This window comes from Phalaenopsis equestris, unplaced genomic scaffold, assembly GCF_001263595.1.
Source record: "Phalaenopsis equestris unplaced genomic scaffold, ASM126359v1 Scaffold000105, whole genome shotgun sequence".
Lineage (NCBI taxonomy): Eukaryota > Viridiplantae > Streptophyta > Magnoliopsida > Asparagales > Orchidaceae > Phalaenopsis > Phalaenopsis equestris.
Genome location: NW_018164547.1, coordinates 681903 through 694539, shown reverse-complemented (window position 1 = coordinate 694539; position 12637 = coordinate 681903). Strand labels below are relative to the sequence as shown.

The 12637-nt window shown below is 34.6% G+C and overlaps 1 protein-coding gene across 1 annotated transcript in view; it reads right to left on the bottom strand.

Moving 5' to 3' along the window:
* LOC110020612 overlaps positions 1 to 12147 on the bottom strand; it is a 28290-nt gene extending 16143 nt beyond the window's left edge. The window contains exons 1-5 of the mRNA XM_020718767.1: positions 11816 to 12147; positions 11634 to 11689; positions 10690 to 11549; positions 9213 to 9411; positions 8764 to 8943 (exon numbers count right to left, since the gene is read on the bottom strand). Of these exons, the coding sequence (XP_020574426.1) occupies positions 8764 to 8943; positions 9213 to 9411; positions 10690 to 11549; positions 11634 to 11689; positions 11816 to 11982 (1462 nt within the window). The 5' untranslated portion in view covers positions 11983 to 12147. The remainder of the gene's footprint in view (positions 1 to 8763; positions 8944 to 9212; positions 9412 to 10689; positions 11550 to 11633; positions 11690 to 11815) is intronic.
* Positions 12148 to 12637: the final 490 nt, after the last annotated feature.

Here is a 12637-nt window from a genome sequence, read left to right as displayed (position 1 = left end):
CCCCACAATACACCCCCGGAGGACAAAAAAAAAAAAAACCCATCGCCTCTGCCTGCTCCTCCCAATCCCGCCTCCTTCCTCGTAACCAGAGCCTGCTCCCCTCTCTCGAGCGACCAAACGTCTGCTCGATTCCGCCTGCTGACTTCCTCTTTGGTTCGACCGAACTTTCCCTCTTCCCCCTCCTTGTCGGCTCACCTATCCCTCTCTGCACCAAACTCCCTCTCGGCACCGCAACCGCTCGATTTTCCCTCTTCTCTCTTTTCTCCAAACCCTAGCCGAGCCTTTCTTCCCCTCTTTCATTCAAGCTTTTGGAAGTGAGATTTCTTTCTCCTCTTCTCTTCATTTATTTGATCTATGGATTTTTTTAAATACTTTTATTTTCTATGTTTGATACAATGCTAATAATTTTCTGTTAAGTTTGCAATGATCTAAAAGAAAGTTCTGCAGAGATTTCTCTGATGGATTTATGAGATTTTTTGTATTTCATGGTTGTTTGTATCTTTATTAGGAGATTTGTTTCTTTCTTTACCTTACATCACTTATAATTTTCATATATTAAAGATGGTTTTGCTGAAAAATAGAGTGATTCGTGATTATTTGTTGGTTTGATATTTAGTTGTTCATAATGCTCGCTAAGGTGAATGAAATATAAGGAAACTTTCAGCATCATATATCACACAGAAATCTTGTAAATCTTGGATCTTTTTAGTTTCAATAATTGGGTGCTTCAGTTATTCTAAAATTTATATTTTCTTCCTTGGAAATAAAGATTTGAAACATGTATTTACTCCAAATAATGCTTATGTTGGGCTGAAATTTTGCATGATTTATTTAGAATCTTTTGGAGTCATGTGAGGTTGGTTTTAAAAAAGGCTTATCGTGAATCTTATTGCTTATTATTTCATCATCATTTGTAATTGAGATGTAATCCAAATGCTAGTGTAATCCTCGGGAATCAGAAAAGAATTGCTAATCATGAAATGTGTACGTGTATACTATATTTTGTTAAGTCTTCTTCTATTGAAATGAAGGGATCAGCTCATGCACCTTGTTTGAATATGCTTGGTGTGTTATTTGAAGAATCATAAGAAGGAACATGCAAGTCTTACAAAGTTAAGTGTTGCCCAGATGAGAATGATTAGGTGGATGTGTGGCTTTACACTTAGAGACAATATATGAAATGATTATATCCGTGATAGGGTTGGTGTAGCTCCAGTGACAGACAAAATTAGAGAAAGTCGTCTTAGATGGTTTGGTCACATTAAACGTCGGTCATCTGATGATCCGATTAGGAGAGTAGATGTTTTAGATTTAACCTATGTTAAGAAAGGCAGAGATAGACTTAGGAAGACTTGGGCTTATTGTAAAAAAAATTATCTTAATTGATTAGAACTGAATGAAAATATGACACTAAATAGAACGCAATGGAGAAAAAATATTCATGTAGCCGACTCCACGTAGTGGGATTATGGCTATGTTGTTGTAGTTTTTACAATAATATCCTCAAGTTAAACTATATATGTTTTCCTTTAAATCATTATGAAGAACATTCTTATCATTTATATTCCCTAGATGCAAGCCTTTTGTAGCTACAATATTTAAACCCAATCGCACAAATGTTAATTTAACCATAAAAAAGAAATTTCAACGAAATCAATATATTCCGTCAATCGGAAGGTTTTCATTATTAGATCAAATACCTTTCGTAGTTATTCTATTCCTCATAAGTTTTATAAATCAATTTATTTTGTAAAACTTTTTTCCTTAAGTAGTTTAGCTAAATCGATTTATTTGCAAAACTTTTTTCTTTAGGTAGCTTAGCTAACTCTAAGTTTATTTTTAGAGAAAAGGAATAAAATGGTGCCCTTTAGTACTTGAAGAAGGCCAAAATAATCACATAGTGTGTAAATGGCTCATTTAGTCCCCAAATTATTTAAATGGAAACCAAATGATCCTCAAGAAGAACTGTCCCCATTTAAAAAGATAGGTAACTGTTTTAGCCCCTATTTAAATAGTCTAGAGACAAAACTAACATTTACATGGTGTTGTACCATCTTGGCCCCATACAAATAGTGGAGGGATTACTTTGTTTTTTTCACATTATTTTCGTAAAACAGATATATTTCTTCTTTCATTATTAGCTCCCACCTAGATGAATCTTTAACTTGTAGGGTTTCTTCATAAATAATCAGTGTTATCTACATCAGTAAGTAACAAAATAATATAGGAAAAGAACACAATTAATAAGCTTTAAAGATGGTCAACACGCTTGAGTTTTGCAACAGAAGTGCAGAGTTGGGATTGAATTGAATAGTTTTTGGTGTGATCTGTCCTTCAACAAAATAAATAAGCTCGTTCAATTCAACATGTCCAATAAAGAATGTCGCTTTTTCAAGCCTACTTATTCAAATTTTGTACATTTAAATTTCTTTAAAATAATATTTGTGCATTAGATTATTTCATTATTTCTAACATCACAGATTCTAAAACCAAAGTATCAGTATCATAAGCAAGAAATTAACAGTTCAATAACATTAAGTCAATATTAAGGAGGCCCGTAAAGAATCTAAGAGAATAATTTGTGACGCTAAAAATTATATTTTTAGTGATCTTTATAATATATTAGATACTGAATAGAGTGAAATATAAAATTTAATTCAAGTAAAGTGCATTAAAGTGTAAAAAATTTAATTCAAGTAAAGTGCATTAAAGAAGAAAATTAAAGTATCTTTTTAGAGGAAGATATTCAATATAGGTGGGTGAACTATTTTAATAAACTTTTTAATGAAGTTTCTGAAAATACGATTGACCTTAGTGATCATAATATTGTTAATATAATATTGTTAATAATAATAAATATATTTTATTTTATCCGTCGCATTATTAAAAAAAAGTTAAGGAGCTTTAAAGAAAACCAAGGGTAAAAAATCTGTAGGATATGATGATATCACAGTTGAAGTGTGAAAATGTTTAAGAGATTTGGGAATTGCTTGGATTACTAAGCTTTTTAATTTTATGTTAAAAGCTAAAAAAATGTCTGAGTAAAGGAAGAGTATTTTGGTCCTCATTTTAAAAAAATAAAGAAGCACAAAAGTGTGCAAATTATAGAGGAATTAAATTGATGTGTCATACATTAAAATTATCAGAGATAGATTAAGACGTGATACAAAGATTTCTCATAATCAATTTGGATATATGTCGGGCAGATTTACTATGGAAGCTATACAATTATTGAGAGGCTTGATAGAAAAGTACGAAAAGAATAAGGAGGATTTAGATTTGATTTTTGTTGATTTAGAAAAGCATACAATAAGGTTCTAAGAGAAGTCCTTTGGAGAGTTCTAGAGAAGAAATGTAATGATATGACTTATATTCAAGTCATTAAAGATATGTATACTAGAGTTGTTACTTGTGTTAGAACAGAAGGAGATTGACCAAGTATTTTCCTATTTCAGTTGGATTACATTAGAGATTGATTTTAAACCCATATCTTTTTGCTTTATTTATGGATGCTCGGAGGATGTACCATGGTGTATGATTTCCACTGATGATATTCTTCTTGTGGATAAAACTAGAGAAAGAGTTCACGAAAAGCCTGAATTATGCGAAAAACCTGAATTATGAAGGTCAACATTGGGGTCTAAAGGCCTTTGTTTTTAAAACTGAATACATGGAATGTAATTTTAGCAGAAGCAGAGTTATAACTATGGGTGATCCAATCATTAAAAGATGTGAATGTTTTAGATATCTCGGGCCTATTGTTCAAAGTGATGGTGATATAGATCAGGATGTTATTAGCAAAATCTAAGTTGGTTGGTTGAAGTGGAGGAATGCATCAAGCCTATTGTGTGATAGAAAAGTACCGCATAAACTGAAAGAAAATTTTATAAAATGGTTGTGAAACCTGCAATGCTCTATGGCGTAGAATGTTGGCCTTTAAAAGACAAGCATAATACAAAGTTAAGTGATGCTGAGATAAGAATGCTAAAGTGGATGAGTGGCTTGAAACTTAGAGAAAATAAAAGAGAAAAATAATACAGAGTTAAGTGTTGTTGAGATAAGAATGCTTAGATGGATGAGTGGCTTGACACTTAAAGACAAAATGTGAAATGATTATATGCGTGATAGGGTTGGTGTAGCTCCAGTGGTGGACAAAATTAGAGTCGTCTTAGATGATTTGGTCACATTAAACGTCGACCATCTGATGATCCGATTAGGAGAGTAGATGCTTTAGATTCGACTTATGTTAAGAAAGACAAAGGTAGACCTAAAACGACTTGGGCGTGTTGTATAAAAAAGGATCTTAATCTATTAGAATTAAATGAAAATATGTCACTCAATAGGACGCAATGGGGAATAAGGATTCATGTAGCCAAGACCACTTAGTGGGATAAAGGCTTGTTGTTGTTGTTGTTGTTGTTTTGTTGTTGTCGTTGTTTTAGTATTAACATTGAATCAAATCTGTCTCGACTATTATTATTAATGTGCACATAAGAAAAACAAACAAAAAACTTTCAAATATGAGAGACATACCATTTTTCCAACCAAGGTTTGGTCACGAGCCCAAAATCAAACGTTATAGATGAGTATACCTCTTTACTTGTTGCATCAACTTCATTCAAATTACTACTACTTTTATCAATGACTCCATTGTCTAGACCATTTACTCCAGACAAATCTCCTAAAACAGTAATTTCTTAAATCTATGCTATCATATCTCCAGCATTATTGAATCACAAAAATTTAATTTTTGCATCAATGTCATATTCAACTATACTTCTTCATCTAACAAAGTTATTAAATGCATTAGAAATCCATACTTATTGATAGTGGGTAGCATACAATAGCGCAAAAATCCCATGGAGCAATAATGATTAGCATGTGGCATGGCATATTTTTTAAAAAATGACGTAAGTATTTAAAAATAAATACTTTAAACATAAATAACTACAAGATTGAAAAATAAACCATCATGATAATGGAAATAATGAAAGTAATGCTAATGTTTAAGAGTTCAACACCTCGAACAATAGATGATATTGATGATATAAATAAATAAGTTTAGTGAACTTTTGGAAACCACATCTCAAAGTCATTAGAAAATTTAATAAGCACATACTCAGCATTAAATAATTTTATTTATTCTTATAATCATATAACAATTTTAGCCATTTAACACATCTAATCACTTAAAACCTCAAAGTCATTAGAAATTTTGATGTCGAATAGTTCATGTAAGATTTGATCTTAGTTTAGAGAAAATAATGTCAAATTTCATGGCTATTATTCCATGAGAACAAAGAAATAAGAATAACAAACTTTTATATGAGCTTGCAAGTAGATTAATGAAGCCATTTAATCAAACATTAGCACATAAAAAAATAAGATCGAGAGCTTTTTTACTTATTTGATTTGATTTAAAATTTAATTAAAATTAAATCCTGAACCTTAATTAAAATAAAATAAGATTAATAAAAATATACACATAATATTGAGGATTAATTTATTCACTAATTAAAATAGCAGATGTTATCGGTGCATAATGCCATGTAATATTGCCTATACATATTGTAAATAGAGTACACCATTTTAACCATATGACGTGCCATACAAATGGCATCAGGTGCACCATGCCACACCGAATTTTGTTATGCACTGTACGTGTGCCATTTGTCATTATTAATATGTAGGTCTTTATATTTTTAGTGTAGTCATCTATGAAATGATACATTACATTGAGCCGCCTAGAGATGGGACTAAGGATGGCAAAAAACATCCATGAGAACTGATTTTGGGCTTTCTTCTATTTTTAAAGAAACTGAATATTTTATGCTTTCAAAAAATGCTATCTTTATAAAAGTTAAAATCAACATATTTTAAATTTGAAAATGTGCCTTAGAATGTAATATTTTTAGACTTTTCACTTATATGGCCTAATATGCAAAAACAAATATTAGTCTCTAAATTTGAACATGTTTTAGCTCTCATGATTTTCATATTTGAAGTGGTATTATGTGGTTTTTGGTTGTAGCTGTAGATTTATGTTTAAGTAGCATTTACCAAATCAGCGAAATCAGACAAAGCTCGCGATGATGCGACGATGCGACAATGCGACGGAGATGAGCACACGAGCAACGACGGAGTAAATCCTTGAAATCTGCCTCACATTAGGATTTGATAAATCTGGATTTACGTCGTAGAGGAGACGAAACGGGCAAGAAAGAGACAGAACAGGAGATATTTGGATTTAATGAAGGGTTGGATTTAGTTTTTCCTTTTTTGGTGTTTGACTGAATTTAGGTGAAATACATGGCTAAATTCTATTAAAAGTGAGCTACCAAACACCCCCATAAAGTGAATCAATCTTACTTCCTCGAGCAATCAACAGTTGTCAACATTGAATATGACATTACATACTTCTAATATTATGATGTATTTGGTGTAAAAAAGCGAATACTGAAACAACAAAAGTATTCAAGGATAAACAAAGGCAACATCATTCACTATGACTATAGAAGCTCATTTAAGAAACAATGTTGATGCAAGTCAAAACAAATAATAACATTAAAGTTAAGCAAATTCATGAGAGCTTGAGAAGCCGTTCAAATGATAAAACCTCGGCACCAGGTGTAGAGAGTTCGCGGCTTCATGAAGAATGGGGAAGTAGCTCGACTGAAAAGTCGTTCAAATGAGGAGATCATGGCACCAAGTGCAGAGAGCACACAAATTCAGACAAAAGAGGGAGATAGCTCAGCTAAGATTTTGACACCAGGCGTATAGAGCTTGCAGCTTGAGGTGGAAGAGGGAGTTTGCTCAACTAAGGTCTCAACACCAGGAATAGAGATGTCTTGAGGCGTAAGAGTCGTTTGCTCTACTAAGAAGTCTTTCAAACGAGGAGATACCCCAGGTGTATAGTGCTCGTGGCTTAAAGCAAACGAGGGAAGTAGGTTGCTTTCTAAACAACTCTACAGAGCTAACGAAGATGGAGGACAGAAGTGTAACACGGTCCTCAGGCCGTAATTTCTATGCTTTGAGACAGCAATAAGTAAAAAAATCTTCTTTATGATTGTTTTAAGTAAAAAACCCAAAAGTTTTCTACCAAAACCCTCATAAAGTTGAATGTTTGATAACTAGAGCCTAACAAAATAACTTGAAGTGAAATAAAAATGCTTATATAATTGATATTATGATTCAACCTAGAGTTCCCAATTTTTTATGCAGCAAACTTTACTTTTTATCGTGATCATATTTCCTAAAGCATTTCTCTGCTAGCAATTTGTTACGTTGACCTACAAATACCATCAAAGGATGGCTTCACGTCCCAGACATCATTATCTTATATCACAATGACCTGTTCAGATCCTAATTTGTTTGCTACATTTGACAGTGGGATGTAGAGGTCCTACAACATTGGAAGACTCATAGATGACACTTGCGAAGCTTCGACAACTTGAATCAGACTTCTTTCAAGAGTATAAAGACATTCATTTACCAAGGATGAATGCCCTAAAACTATGGAGAGTATATGCAGTGTATCACACTTATAATTTTTGCTATCATCAACAACAGTTATGTCTATCATAGAATATATATATTTTGTAACTAGGACTTGGAACAACCATTGACTATCATCACAAAAATTGAGTTTCACATATCAATTTTGATAAGTCACTTCTAACTTGCCACAACACCATCCCCATCCCCATTACTATGGCTCCGCCACCCCACCCCCTGCGCAGCTCTCTTCCATTCTCATTTTGATTACTAGCTTTGGAATCAATTTATATTACTGACTTCAAAGTTTGCATTGTAACTCGCCTAGACTATTTAAAAACCAATACTGATGCTATAAAGTCCGCCCACCATTGTTTTTTTTTTCAATTTCAAGCCAAGAACATACATCCTCCCTTCTTTCTTTTCTTGGTTTAGTTATTGTTTAAATTCTAGATCTACTACCTTGTTTGAAATAAAATAATGATAACTGTTAAATAAAATTGCTCCTGAGTGCTCTTGGCACTTATTCTCTTTGATTGTTATCCACCTCTAAATGTACTTAGGAGTGTAATGAATGCAGCCCTAAAAGCACTTTAAAGGAAGTAGGAATCATTTTACAACAAATAACCACTTCTAAAGGAAAATCCTCCTTTATCATAAATTACATATCCAATATCAAGGCTCCTGTCTATTTATGTTAGCTTTCCATATGTTGCTTTTTATTTAATAAGCTCTCTAATCTCATTTTAGAGCTCATCTTATATTGCAAACTAATAATTCATACTAATCCAGTGTACTATTCATATTGATACAGTTAGATAGTACAGTTTAAGCAATTAGAGAGAGTCGTCTTAGATGGTTTGGTCACATTAAACGCCGATCATCTGATGATCCTGTTAGGAGAGTAGATGTTTTAAATTCAGCTTATGATAAGAAAGGCAGAGGTAAACCTAAAAAGACTTGTGCAAACTGTATAAAAAATGACCTTAATCTATTAGTATTAAATGGAAATTTGACACTCAATAGGACGCAATAGAGAAAAAGGATTCATGTAGCCAACCCCACTTAGTGGGATAAAAGCTTGTTGTTGTTGTTGGCGTTGCATCTATGTTGTTATATGCCATTTTAACTTCTACAAGAAACTTAACTTTTATAATCTCTAACGTATAGAATTCTATGGGAAACAAGATCATAAACTGGAGTTGAACACGCTGTTGAGCATAAATAACTTCATTAAAGAGGTGCAGTGACAAGCAAAAGAAAGCTTACCCCGGACTCTGTGAACAGTAAACTCTGCAGGTACAGTGCTTTGAGGAAGCAAACCCTTAATTAGTTCTGCTTTCATCAGTGTTTTTAGCCTCTGGTGCTCAGAGATGGCATCTAAACACTGTTGTATGAGAGGAAGTAATGCAATTTGTTGTTGCTGCTGACCCGAAACTGGCGGCCATGCTACAACACATATAATATACACCATGAAATTGCTTTGGATAGGAATGCTAATTAAAATCGGATCAGAAAGCAAAACAGAATGCTGAAAGATCGAACTAGTCCAAACAACAGATGAATGTCAGACGAAATTTGATTTCCTTGAAATCAATACAAAGCACTATAAAATGAAAATTATTATTCGAAGCAAAAAAACAAAAAATCATCATAAGAAACTGAATCTCCTAAAGAGAAAAATAAAATAAAAAAATTTGAGTGCATATGATACTCACACACTGATCGGTCACGTGCTTGCACAAGAGAAGCATGCAATTGATGAAGAAATCCATCTTCATCTAAAGTAACTGTGGGTTGCCACTCCCTCATCTCATAAACTGGTGATGCATTAACAGGCATTGTTGTATTATTGGGTTCACTACCAACTTGGCTTATGGTAATGTTTGCACCATGGCTGGCTGCTGCTTGCATAACCTAAGAATCAAGTAAAAGAAAGTTACAATCAAAAGAAAACCTTGTATACTATGAAGTACAAATATGGACATAGGCTATGGATGCTACACAACTGTTAACTGTGACATGACATTTTGAAAAATATTAGCGATGAAGAAGAGTGGACATTAATTTTCATGAATTCAAATTAATGGTACATGAAGATAGGAACATATTGTGCAAAAAACAAGCCTTCTCTATTGTGATCCAGAAGTCATGGGTCCTGTGAATCACAAGAACAAATTTCTGCAAATGAAAATTTAAGGTTTCATATGTCAGCTACTTCTCAAGCTCCGCATTTGCAAGAGCTTCATGTGACAGGTCATAAGCTTTGGTAGCACAATGGCGCATATAGAATTATATTGACAAGCATAAAATGTGGGATATCAAATGCTTCAAAAGAAGGAAGTGGTAGAAACGGAGAAAATAAAAGATGGAATGCTAATAAGAAAAAACAGCAGAAGGAAGTGACTTATTTTTTTAGAGAATAATGCACCTCTATTGCAGGGGTGGAACCAGATTAAGTTCAGGAAGGCAACTGCGCCCAACAAAATTTGCAATTTATCTATATAAATAGTAAAATTAATTTTATTTTTTATGTAGTTTAGGCGATTTAGTAATTTTGCCTTCCCTCGATATATCTATTTGCCTCAAAACTTTCAAAAAATTAGATTTTGCCCACCCTAAAAATAATGGTGGTTCCACCCCTGTTCTATGAGTTTATTTTGGTGTATTCTGAAATTTGGTTGGCCAATCATAACAACCCATCTTATATGTGGTTCAATTAAGTAGTGCTTCTATTTTATTTTGATTGTCGAAACGAGACCCTTGCTACCTCTGGACGAAACTTTATCATAAATGTCCCTTTCATGTTTTATTAAGTTTATTCCACTGAGGTATATAACTTTATTTTTGGGATGAACTTTTTATTTTTGAATTGCATTGATTTCTAAAAACTTATAGCCTTTATTCCCAAACTTTTATTTCTTTTGATATACATATAATCAATCCCAAACTTTGCTTCTATGAAATTGACTGACGTGGCCCTCAACTTTACTGGCAAAAAAAATAAAGGAATGGCAGAAGTTATGTCCAATTTGTGTCAAATATGTGCAAATGTGGTTGCCAAAGGGTGTCCAAAAAGTCAAGGATAGAGAAATAAAAAAGAACATGACAAGCCAATGTTAAAAATTCCCTGGTGTTTAAGAAAGAACAAGCTTCATAGCCATAAACCTGACTGGATAAAAGAAAGTCACAAACCAGAATATGACTTGTCCCAATCTTATCAAGAAGTGGCTTGACTAGAACCGAAGAAAACCATTGCCTGAGACAATCCCGCCACTGTTCAATTTGAGGGTAAACACCTAAGTTCTCAAAAGCCTCTACTGTTTGTTCCAAAGACATTGGAGGAGGGACCTCCCCTTCTCCCTTCTTTGGGGGTGAATACTTCTGAAGCGAACCAGGTGATAGGCGAACTGGCCTCAGTGGTGTGCTTCTGGCAGCACCAGAAGCATTACTTGAGCTCAAAATAGAGCTAGGGCTGACAATTCCAAACCCACTGACTGTAGGTGAAAGAGTGCCTTCTGCTTTAGCCTCTGACAGCTTAATCTTCTCATCAACATCTGCCAAGAACTCCTCCAGCTTTTCTTCTGTTAATATTCCTTTAGCACTTCCAGGGCTATGCCTAGACCACGGGATTGCTGGTGAGGAGGCATATTTATAAGGCGTTGAAGAAGGAGATTTGGCTGTCACTACTGTGTTCCTTCCTGCACTGGAGATCTGCTGATCAGACCTGCTTCGTAATGAGCGAGGAGTGCAGTTGGAAGCTGAACTTCGAATTGGGACTAAGGGCTCTGACATCGGCGGAGAAGAAACAGATTTAGACATTGGAGGCATCTTAACAGAATCGGACTTTTCACTCTTATCAGTCGGCTTTGGCTTCAAACCCAATAATCTTAACTGGCGATCAGTAAGGATTTTCTGATTTTCAGTAGCTTTCTTGGACGAGGATGCAGCCAAAGCCTTCCTGACATTAAGCACAGACAAAGCCCTGATGAAAGCTGACAAAGTAGCTAAGAACACCAAGGCAATCGCAGCATGTAAGGCCTTGGAAACCAGGACTGCGACAATGAAAGAGTAAATTTAACAAACGCTTGTAGGGCATCAAGAGGTATGATGCTAAGTTGAAAGTTCCGGTAGCTTACACGTTGTGCCAGTTAAAATGTCGAATCCGGCTAATCTCTTGACGAGCACTTCTTCCCTTCATTGTATGCAGGGAAACAGATAAAAATTAACTTTTACATTAGCATTTCCTGATAATGAAACTAAATTGGCCATGTTGGGCGGGTAAGAGGGCGGAAATAGAGGCGGAGAGAAGAAAACGAACCAGGAGGACATCGTGAGGAAGGCTACGGAGGCGGCAAGGAAAGATGCGGAGATGAGGAGGAGGGTAGCTGTCGAAGGGCGAAGGCTGGTGGAGTTAAGGGCTGCAGAAAAGGCGGGATTCTGATATACGGAGAACTTGGGCTTGGGAGCTGCCGGAGAGACTTCCATGGCGCCAGAGGTAAAGTTCGGACCTTTCGAGCGCCGCAGGTATGATGACTCCTCGGATGTTTCCTTTCAGAACTTTTGAGCGGGCATGAATATGTAACTGGAGAAAGGCTCGAACGAAGGCAATCGTCTTCCTAGGGCAACCAGAAAGTATCCGATTGATTTAATTATCGCATGACCGTTTGGATGATATATTTTTGGTTGTTGACATGTTAATACATAGGAACTGGTTGGTTAGTGTCTATATATATATATATATAAACACACACACTGACCACAATGTATTTGTTTGAGAAATACGCTTGAGATTTTATTTCATATAAAAAATTTCCTATTTTTAAATGTGGATTAAATATTTGAAGTTAATCTCAACAACATAGATTTGAATAATAATTTAATCATTAGGTCTCAGGCAATGGTTTTCTTCGGTTCTTATTGGCAATTTGAGGGTAAATCACCTAATCTCAACAACTTTATTGGAGTATCACTACATTTAGTCATGCTGTAACTTTACAAGAAGCTTTGCAGGTTAAGATAACAACCAAGGGGCTATGAGATGTAGTGGATGTAGTGAATTGAGAGAAGTTTTGGAATATTAGTTGTTGTACAAGCAAGAAGGAAATTGCAAGGATGGGTAAATGTTTTAAGCAAGAGTGGG